The following is a 23371-nucleotide window of genomic DNA, read 5'->3' as shown; positions in this document are numbered from 1 at the left end:
TACCCAAGCTGTGACAAGAACATGAACCCAGGAGTCTGGAGGAGAAGGAGCTAGTTGTGGAAAACCTCTGGGGGAGTGTGATGGGAGCCTGTTTCTTTTTTTTTTTTAAGTCAATCAGCTTCTGATCCCCCCCCCCGCCCCCCCTGCCAATTGTGGTAAAATACACAAAATTAACTTCTAGTGCACAGCTCAGTGGTGCTGGGTATGTTTACGGTTTTGTGCCACCAATTTCCACAGCTCTTCATTTTGCAAAACTGAGCCCCCTCTACCCATCAACAATAACTTTGAGCCTATGTTTTTAAAGGAAGCAGGATTTGGGAAAAGAAGAGAGAAGCAGCTGTGGACAGAGGTGTGGGCACAAGGTAAAGCCAGACTTGTGGTGGGAAGAAATAGAGGGTCAGAAAGAAATAGAAGCCGCCTGTGGCATCTTGGCTCTGTCCTATATGTGCTGGGAAGCCCTGAGGGCTCTAAACCGTCTTCCGACCCGTACCCTGCCACACCCTCCGTGTTCCATGTAGCTTCCTATCATAATCAGTGCTTTATTTATTACAATAAGATGCTTTCTTAAAGCATCCCTTCCATTACCAACTACTGGGTGTATATGTACATACCTAATGGCAAATGCTTAGTAAGTATTGCTCTTTGCTTTAGGAAAGTGACTTATGAAATTATCTGGGAGGGAGAGTAGACCAGAAAAAAGAGCAGGAGGAGGACATCCAGATGGACTGGGGTTCTGTGTGGTCACCACATCAGCTGAAGGCAGGTTGGAAGGAGCTGGTAAAACATTCTACAGGTGAAACAGGAGTATATTATGGTGCAGTGAACATCCCCTCTGACCTGCCTCCCTCTTGCAGTGGCATATAAAACATATAGTTTTGTGTCTCCTAAAAACAAATGCTAAGTCACTTCAGTCGTGTCTTCACGACCCTGTGGACTGTAGCCCACCAGGCTCCTCTGTCCATGAGATTTTCCAGGCAAGAATACTGGAGTGGGTTGCCATTCCTTTCTCCAGGGGATCTTCGCCACCCAGGGATCAAACTCAAATCTCTTATGTCTCTGGCATTGACAGGTGAATTCTTTACTACTAGATTCTGTATGGAGAAGGCAATGGGACCCCACTCCAGTACTCTTGCCTGGAAAATCCCGTGGATGGAGGAGCCTGGTGGGCTGCAGTCCATGGGGTCGCTAAGAGTCGGACACGACTGAGCGACTTCACTTTCACTTTTCACTTTCATGCATTGGAGAAGGAAATGGCAACCCACTCCAGTGTTCTTGCCTGGAGAATCCCAGGGACAGGGGAGCCTAATGGGCTGCTGTCTATGGGGTCGCACAGAGTTGGACACGACTGAAGCGACTTAGCAGCAGCAGCAGCTTCTGTATGTTTTGTTTTGCAACTTGCATTTTTTTTGTTGGTAGCATCTTGCTCTTCTCGTGTCCCCTGCATTGGGAGCGCGGAGTCTTAGCCACTGGACCACCTGGGAGGTCCCCTTGTGGAGGCGTTTTCCCTAGATTTGAATCTGATGTGTAGTCCACAAAGATAAAGCCATGGAATTATGGTTGAACAAATTCAGTATAGACTGCTCTGCATGTGTATGGGGGGTGAGCCTGCCTTGGAAAAAACATGAAAATACATGACATAGGACAGGATTCCAGAGACCTTTACGTTTATTTATAATAATCGCAGGTCTGTGTTAGGGAGTTCACAGACACTGTGCCATTGTGTGAACTGTTCCACACAAGAACTCGAGAAGCTAGCCAGGTAGCTGTCGTTGTCCTTGGCTTGGTTTGTGTTTGGTGGCTTTGGTTTTGTCGCCCAGAGGAAGACGCTCAGGTCTGGCAGCCTGTTGGGTCTGCACAGCTCCCATTTTATTAGAGGCCGGGCAGTTTGGAGGAGAGGGCCCTGGAACTCAGGTTGATGCTGGGATGTCCTTGACTCGGGGAGACAAGCCTGCTCCAGACAGGCCCTGGGCTCCCTGGCTGTCTTTCCCTTGGTTTCTTGGTCCGAGAGCCCGTTCTGGCTCAGAGAAAGTTCAGAGAGTTAATCCTCATGTAGCGGGAGAACAGCATATAGAGGCGGCGGAACCAGAGCAGCTGGCTGCGGTGGCAGGACATGGCTCTCTGGGGGGACGAGAGGAGTGGTTCTGGAGCTGGTGGCTCTGCTGTTTCCATCTGCCTCCTCCCACCTGCACACTCAGAGCCACAGCCAGACCTGGCTTCCCCTGTGACCTTCGAAATCCCCCGGATTGGCCTATAGTGGCTGCTTCCCGCCCCACCCCTCCATCTCCTGACATCCCCATGACAAGACCAGCCGGTGCTGATGCAGCCGAGCACAATCTCCGTCACAACCCTGTGAGCGAAGGGCTTTACTGTTGCTTTTTTTTTTTAACAGATGAGGAAACTCATCCATCTCAAATAGCAAGCAGGTAGTAAAGCTGAGATTGGAACCCAGAGCCCTCAGGTTGACTCGAGCCTACATTCTTCACTCCTTTGCCCCGCCTATATTCTTCATCCTTTGGCCCCGTTACCCCATGTATATGACTCGTGCAGGGCTGTTTTCTGCCCAGACTCCTCTGAATCAGCTAAGCTGGGTAAATACAGCCACTCTGAGAAGAAGAAAGGAAGTGGTACCCATAGGTCCAGGGGTCTCTTTGCCATCTGGTGGGGGAATGTTATCCTATTATTCAGAACTAATGTAGCTCGGTTTCTAAATAGAATAGATCATAACAACTGATTTAACTAGATAGACCCTATAAATACAGTTCCTGTTTTTCTGTAAAGACCACAACTAATGCTTATAATCTAAGCGAGTATCATTGCAAACATTTACGTAAAAAACTCATTTTATATTCATTGTTCGAACATCCATGGCTTTAGAGATGTAAATACCCCGTGATGACTATAAGCTTGAAGCTGATAATGAGAACATCACTATATTCAGGCAAAAATATTACATACTGTGGTTTCAACAGGAAATACAACCACAATTTTTAAATAAAAATTTTTCTCAGAGTACCATTGGAACATATACATTACCATCTGTAAAATACATAATGGGAGCTCAGTCTGGTGCTCTGTGATGGCCTAGAGGGGTGGGATGGGGTGTGAGGTGGGAGGGAGGTTCAAGAGGAAGGGGACATGTGTAGACATATAGCTGATTTATGGTATTGATCAGAAGAAAACAATACAACATTGTAAAGCAATTATCCTCCAATTAAAACATTAAAAAAAAATTACTCTCAGAGTTCCACATGAATGCAAAGGGTTAAGGACTAGAACTCCTGGCAGCCTCGTCGCTAGCCCAGTGCTTCTCAGACCACCGCCCCCCACCCCACCGCCCCCCACCGACCACCACTTTTCCACCAAGAGGGCCTCGCCTGGCCTGACTCCTCAACAGGCAAACAGTGGGCTGCCCACTGGTCTTTACTGAGGCTCCTGACAAGTCTGAGTTCTTAAGACTCAAGCTGGAAGCCTGGTCCACGTATAACAGTAAAAAACCCATAAATCAAAATGTCCAATCTTCAGGGGTTTGTGAACTGTTTTATGGCAATGTCCGTGCGAGGGAACACAGGCAGCCATTAAGATTTGAACATGTAAGGATGTCAGAAAAGACGGTCAAGATGTTAAAGTAGGTTTCAAACAGAAGGCTCTGTGTCACCCCATTTTACATACATATGTCAATACTCTTGTATTTTAGTGATTACCTATATGGGATGGGGTTGCAGGTAGTTTTGATGAATGATTTTTATTTTCGACTTGCGTTTATGTATCTACTCCCAGACTTTCCACACTGAGCCTATATTGTTACTTTTTTTTTTTTTCCAGTTGTGCTGTTTCTATACTCAGAAGATAAGGTGCAAGTCCCTGAAGGTCTACGGCTCCCAGTGTCTGGCTGTGGGCCTGCCCTGGGGACAGAACCACTTGGAAGGCCTTGGGTGAGGGGCTTTGGGGGACCTGATGGGGCGGGGGGAGCGGTGTGGGGACGAGGGGCGGTCCTCACCTGGGCCTGGGCTGCCTCACGTTGGGTGAGCACGAAGAGGGCGTCGCGGGCGAGCAGCAGGGAGCAGGGTAGGTCCAGCAGACAGAGGTATTTGCGCAGCAGGTTCACAGACTGGAGCGTGAGCACCGAGCACCCTGCGGGGGCGGGGGAGGGCGGGGTGACTTGCAGCTCCAGGCTGGTTTTCCTGAGCTCCCCACTGGCGTGCATCAGAGCTGCTCTTTGCCCATTGTTCTCACAGATGAGAGGGTGAAAGGGCCCAGAACACCTGGAGGCCACCCTCTGTGTGCTCTGTGCCCCCAGCAGGGAGAGACTGACTGCTGGAGGCCAGGGTCAAACCCAAGGGGGGAGTGGTGCAGGCAGACTTTCTGTCTTAGGAGGCTATAGGCCTGGCTCCTGCGTCACTGGAGAACTCATGGGCTTGGGGAGGTCCCTTCACCTCAGTGAGCCTCAAGTTTCTCATCTGTATGATGGGTTGTTGGTCATTTGTGAGTGTGGGACCCGCCTGTCTCCCACATGCCATGTGGTTAGCTGCTCAGTCGTGTCCAACTCTTCATGAGTACATGCCAGGCTCCTCTGTCCATGGGGTTCTCCAGGCAAGAATACTGAAGTGGGTTGCCATTCCCTTCTCCAGGGGACCTTCCCAACCCAGGTCTCTTCTGTCTCCTGCATTGGCAGGTGGGTTCTTTCCCACTAGCGCCAGCGGGGCTGTCTTCTGGGGTTGAGCAAACACACCAGAGCTATGTTCCTGAGCCCCTGCAGCTTCACCAGCCAGAAGCCCACCCAGAGAGGGCATGCTGCCTTGGGGTCCATCATTCAGTCCCCAGGGCTCTCCTGTGAGGGGTGCATGTCCACAAAGAAACTGGCTCAGGGAGGTGAGGGCGGTCAGACGCCTTCCCGTGAGTTAGGAAGTGTTTCAGACCTGTCCAGCACCCAGCAGTCACCTACAGCCTGGTCAGTTACCTGGGGGATAGATGTGAGCTTGGATGGACATCCTGAAAGGACACTAGAGGTGGGATAGAAGCTGGCCAGGGAGAAAGCCGGGCAGGTGAGGGGCAAGGCCCACAGAGGTGGTTACGTCCTGTGTCAGCCCATATGGGTCCCAGGTTCTTGGTCAAAATTGTTTCTGGGTGTGTCTGTGGGTTTCACATCTGAACTGGATGACTGGGGAAAGCAGAAGGCCTGGATTGGTCTTGTCCAGTCCATCGAGGGAGGGAGAACGTGTCCCCTTCTGTCCGACTGCAGAGCTGGACCCTGCTCGTCTGCCCAAGATCAAGACTGACCCTATCGGCTCCCTGTTCTCAGGCCTTTGGACTCAGACAGATTAAAGGACGCCCTGGCTCTCCTAGGCCTCCAGCTTGCAGGTGGTGGATCCTTGATTTCTTGGCCTCCATAATCGTGTGAGCCAATTCCTTTTTATATATTATTATTGTTGTTCTGTTGCTAAGTCGTGCCCAACACTTTGTCACCCCATGGACCACAGCAAGCCAGGCTCGCCTGTCCTTTCCTTCTCCCGGTGTTTGCTCAGACTCATGTCCATTGAGTCAGTGATGCTGTGTAAACATCTGTATGTGTATAATATATACAGAAGCACATCTGTCTATCTGCATGTCCTGTTGGTCCATTTCTCTAGAGAACCCTGATGACACCCCCTCCTCCCTCACACACAGAGGATACTTCTCAGTGGACACAACTTGACCGTGAGGCCTGGGGAACCCACTGTGACAGGCACAGTGAGCTGAGTCAGGACAGTGTGGCCCTGCCTCCCTGTCCGCCCCCCTCCCGCCACTGGGCCAAGGGCAGCTCTCTGTATATTTAGCACATTTAGAGGGACAGTGGCAGCAACCTGTTGCAACAGGGCACGGCCTTACCTTTGGGTAGCTTCCCTTCTGCCTGCAGGGTCCTGGCAGAGAAAACGGAGAGAGTGCAAGTGAGAACCCTCTGCAGTTAATGGGAGGGGCTGTCAGAGCCTGGCCTGCCCCACCCTGGGGTCCCTCCACATAGGTTTCCAGGCAGGTTCTTGAGCATAAGTCACCACAGAGATTCCTTGGACTCCATAGCTCTGGCTACGGCTGAAGGGGCTAGGGCGGGTCCTTCATCCAAGGTCAGCCAATCTGGAGATGACCAGTGGCTTATGAGGTGCCCTGGTCCAAGCTGTGCCCACCAGAGATGAAAGTAACAATGGACTCTTCAGAGTTTTTCTCCTTTATGAGATTGTGATGTGAGTGTGGTGGGAAAATATGTAAAGTGTTCATTGGTATTTCTTCCCTGACAGTCCTCTCCCCTTGCACACACCTCTTAGCAGTAGAGGCCATTCTGTGCTCACTGCCCTAAGAGGAGGCGTGAGGGGATTCCCTGGGGGTCCAGTCATTAAGACTTGGTGCTTCCACTGCAGAGGGCGCAGGTTCAATCCCTAGTCAGGGAACTAAGATCCCACATGCTGTGCAGTGTGGTGAGAAAAAAGCGTGTATCCTAAGAGGAGGGGTGAGCTGGGTCCAACAGCAATATGAAAATGAAATCCTTGTTTCGGAAGCTGACAGGTGGGCAATGGGACAAAGAGTCCCCTTCCCCCACACCCCAACACACAGACATATGGACTCATGGGGAAGGGGTTCTCAGGAGCAGGGATTAAAGACAAGAAGTTGGCCTGACTTACAGAGCTTGAGAAATAGAAAATGCCGAGCTCAGAGGCAGCTCATCCTGCACTCTGGGTGGAGCCCTGGGGATGAACTCCAAGGAAAGAGCTCAGAGGCAGATCTAAGGGCAGGAGAGAGGTACCCTGGAGACACATCTTCAAGCCCTGAAGAGAACGGGCACATTCAGAAGAAAGGTGTAGAGTCAGTTCTTGACCTCAAGCTGCCCTCTCCCTTCCCTAGGCTGGGTCCAGCAAGCTGCTTTTGGGCCCAAGAGGAGCAGGCTCAAGAGATCAGGACATAAGCTACTGGTCTGTATGACCCCAGAGAAGTCCCTCAAGATCTGTGAGGGTTTTTTTTTTTTTTTTAACCAGTTAAATGCAGGTGGTGGTCATGGTTGTTAGTTGTGTGGTCGTGGTTGTTAGTCGCTCAGTTGTGTGTGACTCACTGCAACTCCAGTGGGCTATAGCCTGCCAGGTTCCTCTGTCCATGGGATTTCCCAGGCAAGAATACTGGAGCGGGTTGCCATCTCCTCTTCCAAGGGATCTTCCTGACACAAGGATTGAATCCACCTCTCCTGCATCAGCAGGCAGATTCTTTACCACTGAGCTGCCAGGGAAGCCCTAAATGCAGATGCATGTCAGTAAAATGCAGTGGCTGCAAAGAACAGGTGAGATTTCAAATGATGTGCACATCCTCCTTCTCCAAAGAAAAATCTGAAATCAGGAGGATGCCCATTCATCGATCCCAGCCCTCAGACCTGCCCGTGAGCTACAAGGAGGTGAAATTTGGCTCTAACGTTTCCTGAGGCCAAAGCAGAGGGAGGAATCCAATCAGTTCCTGCATTTGGCTGCATCTGGGGACAGAGAGACTCAGCTATTAGGAGGCAAGGTCATAACTCTAGAACTTGAGGGCGCCTGCTCCTGGGAGGATAAGGTGAGATGACCCATGAGGTGGAGAGTAATGAGGAGACCGCCCACCCCAGCCACCCAGGGAACTGGCGCACCATCGTACCTCACAGCTGCATTCAGAGCCACGTGGTTGCTGTGCCCACTCACGCCCCCCTCATCGAAGGTCACCACCTGCAGAGACACAGAGCTGCACTCCAGACTGTCTGAATAGTCTCTCCCGCCTCCGTCCACACCACCTGGGACAGACAGGAGGACCCAGAACCCTGAACCTGTTCGTGTTCTGAGTGCATCAGAACTGACTTGGGAGCAGGTCGGTGGTGTGTGACTGCTGTTCAGCCCTGTGGCTATGGGCTTGACTCTTCTCTTGCTCCTGGACAGCAGAGCAGAGTGGAACTGGGCCACGAGAGAAACCTGGGTTCAGCATGTCTGTGTTTCTTATCTGCCTGGCCTCTTAGCAGCACGTTTGGTTTCCCGAGTGGCTGCTGTGTGACCTTTGTTCATGTCGATGCCGTCTGATGATTCGGTCCCTCTTCCTGGTGCTGTGTTGAGGGCATGAAAGCGCTAGGGGACAGTGTCCACCACGCCCTGGGGCTCAGAGAAGCCCGTGGCTCCTCGTAGGCTGCCTCTGCGTCCACATTCTCAGACCAGCGTCTGCTTCTCCAACTATAAGCCTAGCCTAGGCTCCAGATTCATTTCTGCACAGATGAGTTAAAAAATCCAAAGAATAATTTGAGTAATAATAAGTGTAATAGAATAGCTGGAATAAGTAAAAAAAAAAAAAAAAAAAGATGTAGGAAAGAAGACAGGACTCAGAGAAAGGCACAGGTGTGGCTGGTTGAGGGGGATGGAAAGAGGGGACCAGGCAGCCAAGAGAGTAGGATTACGGAGGAGCAGGGGCAGGTGAGCTGACATTTAAAGAAAAACGCTGTTGACCTTGAGTTAATAATTAGTGAGGCTGAATGATGGGAACATGAGTTTCATTATACTCTTTGCTCTACTTTTGCATGCTTGAAATTCTCCACAGGGGGAGATTTTTTTTAAAAAGGCTTACAAACAGATCCCATTATGATGGATACGTGTCATACATTTGTTAAAACCCACGGGACATACAGCACCAGGAGTGAACCCTAGTGTGAACCTGGGGTGATGATGACATATTAGTGTAGATTCACTCACTGTACAGGTCATGGGGCCAAGGGTACGTGTATACTTTCTGCCCAGTTCTACTGTGAACCTAACATTGCTCTGGAAACTATAGTGTGTTAAAAAAAAAACAAAAAACACTTCACTCTAGAACCCAGGTACCCCGTTCTGATCCCATCCTTCTGTGGAGCCAAGCCTGGAGTGCCGAAGTCCACTCTCACCTCTGACCTAGTTACCCTGACCTTCGGGCATATCATAGAATGTCGCTACTGGGAGCGATTTCATCTTCAGTGTCTTGGTTCTCTCATCTGTGACATTGGGAGAGTGAGGCCTCCCTCCTTTCTCTCTGGGTCAGGTGAAGGTCAAATGAAGCCCTGTGGGAACGTGTAGGACCTGGACAGCAGCCCAAGCTGAGTGTCTGCTGCCCTCGCTGAGGTGACTCTGGGACGCGGTTGTCTCAGGCCAGCCGGGGCACACTCCCTGGTCTGGGGGCTTGGGGCCACTGCAGTTCATCCCCATCACTTAAAATTCTCCAAGGTCTTGTTTCCTGTTTATCCCACACCTTGCAACAAGCCCTGAGTCTTCCTGCTGTGAGGAGGGCTGAGCTGAACTGTCTCCACCCCCTGGTCTCATGCAGATTAGGACCTGGCAGCAATGGCGTCTGTCCACCTTCCCCCCTAAACTGCAGAAATCTTTGTTCAAATGAAGTCTTCCCTGGACCCCAGTAAACAATAGGCTGCTTTCACTTCTCTAAGACAGTGGCTCACAGGACATGGTCCGTGAAGGATAAACAGCAACACCTGTCACCAGGGCAAGACACACAGCAAATACTGCCCCAAAGAGGGCTGAAGAAGTCACGGAGGGCTTCTGGGAGAAGGCGGTCTTAGCTGGGCCTGGACCACAAGTCAGTTTTCAGGGAAACAAACTTGGGAGATTCTTCTGTGTCTGTGCCCTGAGCTCCTCCCTGGATGTTCAGAGCTGTGGCTGTGATGTGGTCTAAACACGAACCTGGCCCCTCGGTGAGGTCCAGCCCTGTTCATCAGCCAGTGGCACCTTTGGGAGGGCTGGTCAGAGGTGGCCAAGTTCATAAAGATGGGGGTTTATCCCACAAGTAGGACTGACTGAAGACCAGTTGTTCCTATGAACCAAAGCCAGAGAGGAGAGAGTCTGGGGACTAGCTGTGGGCATGCCACTGCCCAGGAAGACAGGGTACCAAGGGTCACTGCAGCACACCTCATTGACCCTGCCCTGTGCCCCAGCCGGCCCTGAGGACCAGCTCTGTCCACCGCCAGGCTGTGGAGCCCTGAGAGGGTCTGAGTGTGGTCTGGGAAAAGCAGGGCAAGAGGAGCCAGGCCGGCTATCACCTCAGACCCTGAAGCAAGGTACATCCAGGAGGGGTGGGCCTGCAGCTGTTGGTGACCATTCGTCCGGCCAGAACAAAGTGTAAAGCCGGTGCCGATCCCTGGTGGGGCCAGCGGCCCCCCTGCACCTACAGCTCCGTGTGGTTCACAGCCAGCTGGCTAGGTGCCCGTTGTATTTATGTCATTAGAGAACAAAGGCAGTCTGACTAATCCACGAGAATCTGCCCTTAACAATGGCCTAATAACTCATTTCACTTGGAGGATGCATCACTGATAAGAAGCCTGACAGTGGGGTTCACCTTCTAACAAGGATTAATCAAAACTTAAAAGCCAGTGGCTGGGGCTTTAAATGGTAGGATTTAGGTATTAACTTGTGAAGGGTTATTCTTATTTTAGACGTTCCTGGCACCTTAAGATGGACTGCTGGCAGCATGCAGGCTGGCGAGGCCTGAGCGTCGAGGTGGGTGTTCCTGAGCCTCCTGCCTCTACAGGTGAATCGAATGCCCACTGGAGCTCTAACCAGGCATGTTCTCCCCGCAGGGGCTGTGGATTTATCCTCGCATTTTTCTGGAGGGAAAAATGGAGGCTCAAACCCCTAGCTTCATGCTTGCCGACATTGGGCAGCTTCTGAGCCTCTGGGAACCTGTCTCCTCGATGAAGGTAAGCATTAGGACAACACTTACTCCCAGAGTTACAGTGACACCCTAACATGAAAATGCTTGTTCTGTGCCAGCGCATCAAGGCATAGGCTCGTGGGGACCTGGGTTTTCAGAGGGCAGCATGGACGTCGGGGGGCGGGTGAAGAGGGCACAGTCTGGGAAAATCTCTGCCTCCCCCTGAGCTCTGTGGTTACGCAGGAAAGGTGCAGAGAGATGGGCCAGGTCTCTGCTGGAGAGGAGGGCGTGTACCCTTACCAGCTTGATGCCATTGGCCTCTACGTGCTGGAGGAGGACATCAGCCGCCCGCTCTGGGTCCCAGCACACGTCTGGGTCATCTGGGAAATCCCTGGAAGGAAGAAGTGCACGTTGGAAACCGTTTCTAACGGGGTGCAGGCTCTCCCCTCAGCTCTGGTAGGTGTGCGCGCGTGTGGGGTGCTGAGGATGTACAGACCAAACACAGCACACTCAGGGGATCTTGGCTCATGTCATGGCTGGGCAGTTGGGATGGAAGCAGATCTGTCCACAAGCTGGGAGACAGGTGTGGCCCCCAAGAGCTGAGACATGGGGCAGAGCTCCGATGTGTCTCGGTAAAAGTCACAGGAATGGCTTGTTGGTAAAAGTACTCAGTACTTTGGTAAAAGCAACTCAGTTAACCTCAGTACTCGTTTAACCTCAGACAGCTATGAAGGAGCCTGGACCATGCAGGTGAGTAGCCTGCGTGTTGCAGGGCCGTTACGGTTGGGTTTGATGCAGGTTTTCTGACTTACAGGGGAGAAGTTTAGCCCCAGGGAGGTGCCCCCAGGGGTAGGGGTCTCTGCAGGCCACTCTGGGCCTTGTTTCTGTCCACTATCACCACCACCTGCTGGTCTGACTCCAGCGTGAAGACATTATTCATAGTCTTATAACTAGATGGCCATCTCTGCCACCTCAGGTCCTGGGCGCCACCCACCTATGCTGGGGGGACAGGGCCCCCTGATTCCCACCAGGAGGTAGATGTCAACTCTCCATGGACACAGGCCATTATCAGACTCGTTTAGGACTATGGTCAAAGGAGAGGTGCTGAAGGTTTTTTAGGAGGAAAACGACATGAATCTCAGGGTAGAACACAGCAACTTTCTGTGCTTCCTTGGCTGCCTCTTCCACACCCTGGGGAGCCTCCTGCCAGGGTGACTCTGAAAGCACCATCCTACCCATCATTCCCCCAGGGGCCCCCTAATGCTCCTGCCTCTATGGACAGACAGCTTGGTTGGTGGCAGGGACTGGACGGGGAGGAAGGGAGAGGCAGGGACCAGGATGAAGTTCGTTAGGCCTCATTCCTGGGGAACAAGCTGAACATGGGATGGAGAACATGACCTACTGAGCTTGAGCAGGAAGAGATTCAGGAATTTTCCAGGGAATTCAGGAAATACCCAGGAATACCCAGGAGTGAGAACAACTACACATGTCCCCCTGGCTGGGAGGCCCACATAAATGCACCAAGGTGTCATTTTGGAAACCAGAGAACAAGGAGATGATCAGAGGTTGGCAAGGCCAGAAGCCACTGTTGCCTCTAGGGAAAGACATCAGAGCCTAGGAACGGGAGTGATTGATGGCAGGAACTACGAGGGCAGCAGCTGGAGGCCCGGCAAACATTCAGCTGCTGATAGAGGTGCTGTGAGGAGCGGGGAGACCTTCCAGTCTCCCATTATGGCCAACTATTGGTCAGACCTACTGAGAAGTCAGTTAGTTGGCAAGGGAGGCAGGAAGCATGGTTGCCGTCGGTCCAGGTGTCTGGCAGCACTCGAAGCAAGTGCCCAATGGACATTTGCTGTCAACTACGCCCCAGACTTGAGCCTAAACCTTCAAGGGTAGCAGCAGTCTGCCCTTCTGGGAATGCAATCGCCACTAGCTGCCCAGGTACAGAGGGCAGCAGGGAGGTCACGGAGGTCACTGCTGGGCAAGCAGGAGTCCAGGCTCAGGGAAGACAGACAGGGCAGCGGCTGGTGGGCAGCTCCACCCCAGCAGCTCTGCCTATGATCAGAGTGGCCCAGTGTCACCAGCAGGCATCCTGATGCCAGGTCGGATGACAGAACACATGAGTTCCAGTTGCCTGCTCACCAGGTGCCCGGGGCCTGTGCTGCGTCATCCCTAGAGCTAAGAGGACCTGGGCCACACTGGTGACCTGAGAGCCCTGATGTCTAGGACTTTGTGTCACACAATTTTTGAGTGAGGTTGAAATGCTGACGGTGGATGGTAGTTTTTAGGAAAGAGTAGGGGCCTTGGCAGAGAAGGCAATGGCACCCCACTCCAGTACTCTTGCCTGGAAAATCCCATGGACGGAGGACCCTGGTGGGCCGCAGTCCATGGGGTCGCTAAGAGTTGGACACTACTGAGCAACTTCACTTTCGCTTTTCACTTTTATGCATTGGAGAAGGAAATGGCAACCCATTCCAATGTTCTTGCCTGGAGAATCCCAGGGACAGGGGAGCCTGGTGGGCTGCCGTCTATGGGGTCACACAGAGTCGGACACGACTGAAGTGACTTAGCAGCAGCAGCAGCAGGGGCCTTGGATGAGCTTCCCAGGTAGCACTAGTAGCAAAAAACCCACCTGCCAGTACAGAACACAATAGATGCAGGTTCGATCCCTGGGTCTGGAAGATCCCCTGGAGGAGGGTCTTCTCATGCCAGGCGCTACATTAAAGTGCTTGATTGGTTGACTGAGCCAAAGGCAGCTATACCTGCCTTTAGAGGTTGAAACATACAAATAAGAGTTTTAAAAGATAGTAAAATTTATAAAAACAGATTAGAGGCGAAAAGGAAAAAAGGGGATTTCCCTGGTGGTCCAGTGGCTAAGACTTCTTGCTCCCAAGACAGTGGGTCTGGGTTGGATCCCTGGTTGGGGACCTAGATCCCACATGCCACAACTAAAGATCCCACATGCTGCAACTAAGACACGGTGCAGCCAAATAAGTAAAAAAAGAAAAAATTGAATTGCAGGGGGAATAAGGCATCCCTAGGGGACCACTTCCCCTCAAGGCAGGAAAATATAAAATTTTATATTTTACTAAAGTATAGTTAAGTGTAGAAAAAGTGACGCCTGTGAGATCAACAACATGAGTTGTCTTTTGCCTACGGGTAAAAGTGTTAGTCACTCAGTGGTGCTGACTCTTTTCGACCCTATCAACTGTAGCCCCCCAGGCTCCTTTGTCCATGGCATTCTCCAGGCAAGAATACCAGAGAGGATAGCCATTCCTATCTCCATGGGATCTTCCTGACCCAGGGATAGAACCTGGGTCTCCTGCATTGCAGGCAGATTCTTTACCATCTGAGCCACCAGGGAAGACTTTTGCCTAAAGTTCAGCCCTAATCAACTCAAGGCTTGGGTCCAAGTAGTAACTTTTGCAATAGTTCTTTTCTTCTCTGATGGATTAACAATCCCGCCTTAGATAAACATGCCAGCAGAGGTGTGAACACAAGTGTGAGTCAGCCATCCGGCCCCTCCTTAAGGGAGTGTTGGTGAATGGCCTTTGCCCTATTTTTCTTGGTGCTGTCCTGCGTTTTGCTGGCTGGGGTCAGGGAGGAGGGCTGGAACTGAAGCTGCCATCGAGATGCATGAAGTAACTTAGGTCTGAAAGCGAGGCGGAGTAAAGTTGCCAAAAGGAAAGTGCCCTGGCCCGCCACCAGAGCCCCAGCCAATGCATCTCCTATCACAGCTGTTGTAGTCACTGTGGGTTTTCTGTCATCTGCTGCATAACCAGATCTTGATTTAGATATGCCATCATTTTGTAAAGCCTCTATTTTACTGATTATGTAGGTTGTTTCCAGTTTTTATTATTGAAAAAAGTTGTAACTAGCATCGTTATACTTAACACTTCATATGAATCTCTCAATATTTCCTTGGGATAAAATCCTAGACATGTCACTTGGGAGTCAGAGATGAAGTGAGGAGAACCTTGCAGATCTCCCTGTGAGGAGCAGTGTTAAGCGGAGGAAGTGGAAAGTGGGTTAACTCACCAGGAACAGCATCACAGAGAGAGAAAGAGCAGTGTACTTCATAGGCTGGAGGGAAAGACAAACAAGGACAACTCTTCTCAGAGCTCCATGCCTCCTAAAAATCTCAGGTGTTTTATACCTACTTCCTTATCCTTATGACTCATGAAAGTGGAAGTCACTCAGTCACGTCTGACTGTTTGTGACCCCACAGACTGTAGCCCGCCAGGCTCCTCTGTCCATGGAATTCTCCAGGCAAGAATACTGGAGTCAGTTGCCAGTTCCTTCTCAAGGGGATCTTCCCAACCCAGGGATCAAACCCAAGTCTCCTGCATTGCAGGTGGATTCTTTACTGTCTGAGCCACAAGGGAAGCTGGCAAAGGCCAGTCATTTACATTTTTCTCCAGCTGGAGAGAGTTGGTTGGAAGGGAATGAGTTACACGTAGAGTGAGAGGCACTAGAGGCTGGCTAAGTGGGGCTGCAGTGGAACATGTGTGTTGTCAGGAGCCCCATTTCATCTTGGTAACCAGCCCTTCTCCTGGGAAATCACATGGATGTCGTTTAGCAATAAGAGTGAAATGGTGCAGGTCCAATTGGGACTTGAACTCACGGTCTTTTAACTGAGACCACTACACCTGGTCTCAGGACTTACTGAAGATCAGGTTCTTGATGTCTCATCACAGAAAGAATTCAGTGAGAGACAAAGTGATAGGTAAGAAGTGGATTCACTTAGAGAGAAACACACCCCAGACAGAATGTGGGCCATCTCAGAAGCCCAGAGTGGCACAGGGTAGGGGGTTGTCAACAGGGGTGGGTAATTTCATGAGCTACTGAGTGTGAGGAGTGTTCCAGCTATTTCGGGGAAGGGGTGGGGATCTGCAGGAATGGGGCCACTGTCCACTTTTTGACCTTTATGGTTGGCCTGAGAACTGTCATGGTGCCTGTGGGTGTGTTACTTAGTTTGCTGATGTGTTACAATAACGAATGAATACTGAGGCTCAAGGTCTAGTGGAAGTCGAGGGGTTGGCCATTTTGGATCTATTTGGTTCTAATTAGTTTCTGTCGTGTCTTCAGACTGTGTGGTTCTTTGAAGTGTTATGCTGGCCCCCTTCCCTGCTGTTTCAATAGAAGAACAGAGGCCAAGCCGTAAGAGTAGTCAGGCTTCATATTTAAGGGACATCTGGACTTGCCATACCCAACCTGAGGTATGTGTGAACCACGTGGTGGGTTTGCTTCAGCGTGGACAAGGATTCTGAAGCTGCTCCCAGCTCTCCCCAAACCTAGATGTGAGCAGGCCCATGGCAAACAATAATAAAGTTACCAAGAGGTCCCAGAAACTTCCTTCAATTATTAGCAAGCTACTTCTTGGCTTTTATCGCAATTTTAATAAAAGTATATGGAGATACCTCCGGTGCTGGTGTGCCTGAGTAGCTCTGCTAACACGGAAAGCTGAGTAACTCTTTCTGGATGAGACAGGGGATAGGGTGGCTGAAAACAGGTTTCTGGTCAGGTTTTGCCAAGTAGAGCAGAGATGACACCTCTGCAGACTTGAGGATGAGGACAAGCAGGGGTTGTATCAGCCACCCCCTGCAGGAGGACTGCAACCCGCAGAGCCCTTCAGCTCAGAAATGAAGTGTCTGGCAGGTCACACCTTGAACCTAGACTCTTGATTAAGAGACCTGTGGTCGCTCTACGTCTCATCAGTGAGGTGATGGTTCCTGATAAGAAGCCGGCCCTGGAAAACCAGGAATGAGGGCAGAATTTACAAGGTCATTCACAAAGCAAGCCTGGAGACTAAAACATTATAAAGACCTGTGAAAGATTGTTTGAAGAGGCATTTTACAAAGCAGGAAATGCAAGCTACCAACATATATTGCTCTAATTCTCAGGAGTCAAACAAATGCAGAATTAAAGCAGGACCTGGTGTGGAGGAGGGCTCACAGGAAGGGGCCAGTTTACCGGCTGCACCTGTGCCGGAAGGCTGTTTGGCTACCCGATTGTGCCCTTTGACCTTTTTAGAAATGACTCTACGGAAGTAATCAGCCTAACAGTGGAAGTCCTCTCAGGCAGACACCACTTTCACTGCATTTACAGAGGGAAAGAGGCTGCAGTTCTCTAGTTCTGCCACCAGGGAACAATTTCTCTAACTTCCTGAACTATGGCTTTAGAAAAATGCTAAAAATAACACAAGAGTTTTAGGGCATGTTCAAAGTCAAAGCAAAGAAAGTTAAATACACCCAAGGAAAGGAATGTTAAAACAAAATTGAAAAAAAAAAAAAAAAAACAACACCCTCCCGTAACTAAACTTTAGTTTTGCTCCTGACTTAAGAATGAGACTCATGTGAAAGAGGAAATCTATTTAGGGGAATTGAATTCTGGAAACAAAGCCCTTCTGTGAGCGAACTTCCAAATAAAGGGCTCTGGGTTCAAGAGTCCAGATACCCTGGCCTGGGCTCCCCAGAAAGCAAGGCCTGTTGGGGGCTGTGACCCGGCGCGGGAGGGCAGTCGCAGGGGGAGGGGAAGCGGTGCAGACTTGCGGGCTGGCTCCGGGGTCCCGCGGGCTGGCTGCCGGACCGCGAGAAAAGCATCTCAGAGCCACGCGTCCGTCCGTGAGGAGGAAGAGGGATGTACCGATCTTGAGGGCCGACAACGCTTGCAGGATTCCGTGCGAGGGCAGAATGGGGCAGGGCAGGGCTCCTAGAGCGCGGGATTTCTGCACCTTTACCCGCGGGCCTAGCGTGGACTGGGCACCAACGCGGATGCAGGGTCCGGGGCGGGGGTGGGGGACACCTCGTGGGGCCGCGGCCCTGCGACCCCCGAGGGGCTGGGACGGGCGCTCTGGACGCGACCGGACACACAGAGGATGCGGCACCCCGGGGGTGCAGTGAGCGAACACGGCCTCAATTCCGCCGGAAAAGGCCCCAAACCTAGCCCTGCCCTGGACCTCCGCGCTCGGCCCGGGAGATTCAGAATAACTGTGACCTGCTCTGCACTTTGTAGTGACTGCCCCCGGCCGTGTGAGGCGTGGCCTCGGGGTGGGGGGCGCGGTGGGCTGTCCCCTCCCGAGCCTGGGGACCCGGGGGTGGGCACAGTCACCGCGCCCCGCGGGCGCCGTGTGCGCCCTTATTTGGGCCTGTGGATCGTCCTCCACCCCATCTCCATCCCCCACCCCGGCTTATTTCTAAACCGAGGACTTCCTCAGACCTCCGGGCGGGCAAAGGTCACCCGAGTTCAGGGCCACCGGAGGTGGGCGGGGCGCAGGCGGGTCACCTGGGCTGCTGCGGGGGTGGGGGTGGGGTCGCGTCTGGGAATCGCCAGGGACAAGTCAAGAGGAGAGAGGAAAAGAAACAGGGAAAGGCGAAGAGGAAAGAAGGGACCAAGAACCAGGAAGAGGCTGAAACAGACCAGTTGGTGTCTGTGAAACATCTGGGCTGCCAGCCATCCCACCCCCGCAAGCAATTTAAGAGCGTGGACAACGACCACGTGTCCCAGGAGACCCTTGTCCACAGAGGCGCCTGGCCCTCCTCAGGCACATAAAAGGGACCTGCAGGTCAGGGCTGTAGCTCACGTTTCTCAGGAAGACATGCATTTTACATTAATCAGTACCCCCATCAAGGTGTGTAAATCCTGTGAAGTTCTTGTGAGATCTTTTCCCCCAAATTGCCAATTTGCTGTCTTACGTGGCAACTGAGAAACAGAACTGCTCACTGAGCTCACTTCAGCGGTCACAGGGCTCAGCTGGGAGGCCCAGGTCTCCGTCCCCACCTCTCCCCTCTCCCCAGGGCCCCCCTGAGCAGAGGCTGTGCAGTGTTGCTCAGGACAGAGATAGAAGGGCCGGGGCCTACACTTCGGACACTTCTCAATCTTCTGGTACCTGAAATGTCCGCCTTACTCCCTTTTTAAAAAAAAGCCAAATTTAGGGTCATGTCAGAGAAGGGGTTCATCCCTGACTTCAGCACACACCTGGAACCAAGTGAGAAGAGCAGAAGCAAAGCCAGAGGGTGGGATATGGAGTCCCCGTGGGCAGTGCAGTTAGCCCACTAGGACACCCTGGAGTCCCAGTGTGGGAAGGGGGTTGCCAAACCAGGGAGCCCCTGGGGCATCTCAGGGTGAAAGGGAACCATAACTGTAGGTTCCACTGAACTGCAAGGCACCTCAGGAGGATCAGACCAGTGCTCAAATAATTAAATCCAAGGCAAAAAGTCACTGCAAGAAACAGTCAAACACGTTGCTGTGGTGGTTCAGAGAGGAAATGTTAAGGTTGTACAGTATGGATGAAAGAGTCATGTAGGTGGCGGTGTCTGTGTTGGGTCAGGATGAACCGGCCTCCGGACAGGGGCTAGAGTTCTAGAAAGAGAAGAGTGGAGCCATGGTGTGTGGGGTGAGTGTGGGGCCGTGACTGAGGTCACCACCTGTCTCGTGTAGAGACCGTCATACAGGGGGAGGGGCACAGGGAGGTTTCCTCAGGGCAGTGGCTGGATCAGGTTTGCTTTAGGATGTCAACCTGGGAAAGTGAAGGGTGAACTTGGGGGTGGAGCACAGTTAGGCCTTGGCAAGGGTCCAGACCAAAGACAAGGCCCTGGGGATGGGAGAGAGAAAGGCGCCCAGAACATTTATGGAAGGAGACTTTGTCAGATTTAGTGCCTGACTGGATGGTAAGAGTAAGAAAGAAAACGCCATTGAAGGTGACTCCAGCATCACATGCGAGGACTTCATGTTTGCCTGGTGCCTTCCTTACAGTCAGAAAGTGTTAGTTGCTCAGTTGTGTCTGACTCTTTGGGGCCCCATGGACTGTAGCCCACCACGTTCCTCTGTCCATGGAATTCTCCAGGCAAGAATACTGGAGTGGGTTGCCATTTCCTTCTCCAGGGATCCAACCCAGGTCTCCCACATTGTGGGCAGATTCTTTTCCTGTCTGAGCCACCAGGGAAACCCATGTCAGAGGTGTCACTTTATTTAGTCATCACTGGGTGTAATAATGCAGAGTGCTAGGAGGGGCACTGAAACTGGTGGTACCCAGCTACAGAGAGCTCAGTCAACTGGGGCTTCCTTTTTTTTGGTTTGTCTTAAGACTGTCGAAATTAAAACAGTGCATTAAAAAAAAAAAGAAATTCTCATGAAGGAGCTGTAGCCATGGAGAAGCTCTCCGGGAATTGCCTCAAGGGATCAGGAACCAGAACCGTAGCTTGGTGAGCTTGAGTCAGGTTGGGGGAGAAGGGAGGGATGGTCTGGTGGGGCAGAGACGGAGCAGACCAGTCCACGGGACCGTGATGGCGGGGCTTGAGGAAGGAAAGGCTGCTGGATTTCACCTCTCGGGGGGACCATGGGCGGCCCTGGCAGCAGTGCCCATGAAAAGGGGCAGGTGGTGCAGAAGGATGGGCCAGTGGGTGGTGAGAGAGCAGCGCCAGGAGCTTCAAGAAGTTTGGGAGGAAGAAAGAGGCAGGAGGCCTGAGGGACTTGGGAGGCCAGGAAGGGTTTGTGCAGCTGTGAGGATGTCTGAGGATGCAGCAAACCAGTAGCCATGGTGGTAGAGAGCAAGCTACCCACATGGGGCAGGAGGGGACAGGTAAGGCCCGGACAATCTGGCCGCAGAGGATGGACGTGTGAAGCAGGGAGCAGAGCTGCGGACTTGACGAGGGCTAACAGCTGCCGCATCATCAGCCGTGGTGAGGATAAAACGAGGTAAAACCTGGTGGACACTTAGAGGCTGGCATGTGGTCAGGGTCCTGTAAAGGTCAGCTCTTGAGCTGACTCTGGATTGGATGGTATTTGATGCCAAGAAAGGAAAGGGGTGATGGGTGCTGGGCCACAGAGAAGGGCAGTCAGCAGCAGACACCCTGTGTGATTAGACCCAGGGGTCTTCAAAGGTTTCTGAGGATTCCACCTGTGTTTCAATGAGAGGACCTCTCTGCAGAAGCCTAGACGCAGAGGGTGGGGGTAGAAAGATGGAGACAAAATGGATACCTGGCTGGAGGGCTGAGTAGGAGCAGGGGAGGGAGCTGAGAGGTCCCGGGTACCCTCCACAGCAACCTTGGGGGCAGTGGTGCAGTCAGCAGAGGTGAGTGCTCAGGCTGCCAGAAGAGGACTGCGAGGAGGCTGAGGAGGGTTCACAGTGACCAGGCTGGCAGAATGGGGAAGCTGAGAGTGGCCTGCCTGATGGCTCTGGATGGACACCCCAGCACCAAGGGCGAGGCTGGGTGCTGGTCATGAGCACGAAGGGCACAGGGCCCAATGATTTACAAAACGGGAGGGTCCTGGTGGCCATCCAAGTTTACGGGGAGGTACACTAACATCCTCCCTACGAGTTTCAGCAGCTACGAGAAGGGCCTGGTGAGATCAGCTGCTGGCCAGGCACAGCTAAGCAAGTGTCAGGAGTGACCCCAAAGCTGTAACTGGCCTGCAGGGGGTCCTGGGCATCCCCAGCAGACAGGCTGGGAGGTGGGACAATGGGACAAGGCTCTAAGCAGTGTATTCTTACTCTAACTCAACAGGATTAATATTAATTGCCGACTTTGTAATAGTTCAGTGAGAACTTTTATATAATCAGTGAGGTAAAGTGTTTACAAAGTCTCACTGTTCGGTTGCTTAATAGAGATTAACATCTCTGCTGAGAGTGGTGAGTCCTAAGTGAGAGATTCTGCTCCTCGTGGATGGCTTCTGAAGCAGCCAGTGCTTCTGAGGTCTCGTGAGATGTGGCTGAGCTCAGAGCTGAGGCTGTGTCATTGGTACTTGGGCTCGGGGGACTGCATGCTCTGGGCGATACACAGAGGTCCCCTCAGGAATGCCAGTGACTGGAGACTCCAGAATTTTCTTCCTCACTCTCAGTCCTTCCTGCTCTTGCATTCCTATGAGAAAACTTGCTCCTATACTTATGCTCCAAGCAAAAAGACCAAATAATTCCCCTTCCCAGGTGACCTGATCCAAGCTTCCCCTGTCCTGGATGACCTGATCCAGGCTTGCCCACTCCACTTCTCTGTCTCAGGAAATGGGAGTTGCAACTCAGAAATAGCAGCTCAGAGGTTCCCAAACATTACTGTGCTTTATGATCATCTAGGGAGTCTGTAAAAAATGCAAAATCTAGGTTTCTTACCTCACTAGGGTCAAGGTCTTATCCTGGAGGTGGACAGGAAGCCCACACTGCAAACCCTGATGTGTAACTAAATAGCTTCTTACTCTATGTATCACTCCAGTGTGAACAGCTGTGGGGTGTTATTTATTTCACGATGGTTAATGATGTGGAGAAGCTCTATACAGTCAGCAAAAACAAGACCAGGAGCTGACTGTGGCTCAGATCATGAACTCCTTATTGCCAAATTCAGACTGAAATTGAAGAAAGTAGGGGAAACCACTAGACCATTCAGGTATGACCTAAATCAAATCCCTTATGATTATACAGTGGAAGTGAGAAATAGATTTAAGGGTTTAGATCTGATAGAGTGCCTGATGAACTATGGAATGAGGTTCGTGACATTGTACAGGAGACAGGGATCAAGACCATCCCCGTGGAAAAGAAATGCAAAAAAGCAAAATGGCTGTCTGGGGAGGCCTTACAAATAGCTGTGAAAAGAGGAGAAGCAAAAAGCAAAGGAGAAAAGGAAAAATATAAGCATCTGAATGCAGAGTTCCAAAGAATACCAAGAAGAGATAAGAAAGCCTTCCTCAGCGATCAATGCAAAGAAATAGAGGAAAACAACAGAATGGGAAAGACTAGAGATCTCTTCAAGAAAATTAGAGATACCAAGGGAACATTTCATGCAAAGATGGGCTCGATAAAGGACAGAAATGGTATGGACCTAACAGAAGCAGAAGATATTAAGAAGAGGTGGCAAGAATATACAGAACTGTACAAAAAAGATCTTCATAACCAAGATAATCATGATGGTATGATCACTCACCTAGAGCCAGACATCCTGGAATGTGAAGTCAAGTGGGCCTTGGAAAGCATCACTATGAACAAAGCTAATGGAAGTGATGGAATTCCAGTTGAGCTCTTTCAAATCCTGAAAGATGATGCTGTGAAAGTGCTGCACTCAATATGCCAGCAAATTTGGAAAACTCAGCAGTGGCCACAGGACTGGAAAAGGTCAGTTTTCATTCCAATCCCAAAGAAAGGCAATGCCAAAGAATGCTCAAACTACCGCACAATTGCACCTCACACGCTAGTAAAGTAACGCTCAAAATTCTCCAAGCCAGGCTTCAGCAATATGTGAACCATGAACTTCCAGATGTTCAAGCTGGTTTTAGAAAAGGCAGAGGAACCAGAGATCAAATTGCCAACATCTGCTGGATCATCGAAAAAGCAAGAGAGTTCCAGAAAAACATCTATTTCTGCTTTATTGACTATGCCAAAGCCTTTGACTGTGTGGATCACAATAAACTGTGGAAAATTCTGAGAGATGGGAATACCAGACCACCTGACCTGCCTCTTGAGAAACCTATATGCAGGTCAGGAAGCAACAGTTAGAACTGAACATGGAACAACAGACTGGTTCCAAATAGGAAAAGGAGTACGTCAAGGCTGTATATTGTCACCCTGCTTATTTAACTTATATGCAGAGTACATCATGAGAAACGCTGGGCTGGAAGAAGCACAAGCTTCTTCAAGACTGCTGGGAGAAATATCAATAACCTCAGATATGCAGATGACACCACCCTTATGGCAGAAAGTGAAGAGGAACTAAAAAGCCTCTTGATGAAAGTG

General features: G+C 51.2%; 1 protein-coding gene and 1 long non-coding RNA gene across 9 annotated transcripts in view; one reads left to right on the top strand and one right to left on the bottom strand.

Moving 5' to 3' along the window:
• Positions 1-23371, bottom strand: part of PIGL (phosphatidylinositol glycan anchor biosynthesis class L) — a 49752-nt gene that overhangs the window by 6198 nt on the left and 20183 nt on the right. Inside the window, exons 3-8 of one of the 8 annotated variants that reach the window (XR_015147846.1) lie at positions 10957-11047; positions 7642-7709; positions 7076-7250; positions 5866-5897; positions 3998-4131; positions 1648-2118 (exon numbers count right to left, since the gene is read on the bottom strand). Coding sequence is in view for 6 of the 8 variants with exons in the window: in XM_086358706.1 (XP_086214832.1) it covers positions 2020-2118; positions 3998-4131; positions 5866-5897; positions 7642-7709; positions 10957-11047 (424 nt within the window). In the remaining 2 variants the exon portion in view is untranslated. Of the gene's footprint in view, positions 1-1647; positions 2119-3997; positions 4132-5865; positions 5898-7075; positions 7251-7641; positions 7710-10956; positions 11048-23371 lie in introns of those variants that run through there. The other 7 variants (XR_015147847.1, XM_086358706.1, XM_086358707.1 and 4 more) reach the window with 7 other exon arrangements.
• On the top strand, positions 3822-5595 carry LOC147351964 (uncharacterized). The gene is made up of 2 exons (XR_015147849.1): positions 3822-3932; positions 5240-5595. It is a non-coding gene; the product is annotated as an uncharacterized LOC147351964 (long non-coding RNA).

The sequence above is a fragment of the Bos grunniens genome, chromosome 19, assembly GCF_055505025.1.
Source record: "Bos grunniens cultivar Pamir isolate PY7600 chromosome 19, Bosgru_T2T1.0, whole genome shotgun sequence".
Taxonomy (NCBI): domain Eukaryota; kingdom Metazoa; phylum Chordata; class Mammalia; order Artiodactyla; family Bovidae; genus Bos; species Bos grunniens.
This window is presented reverse-complemented; position numbering and strand designations above follow the sequence as displayed.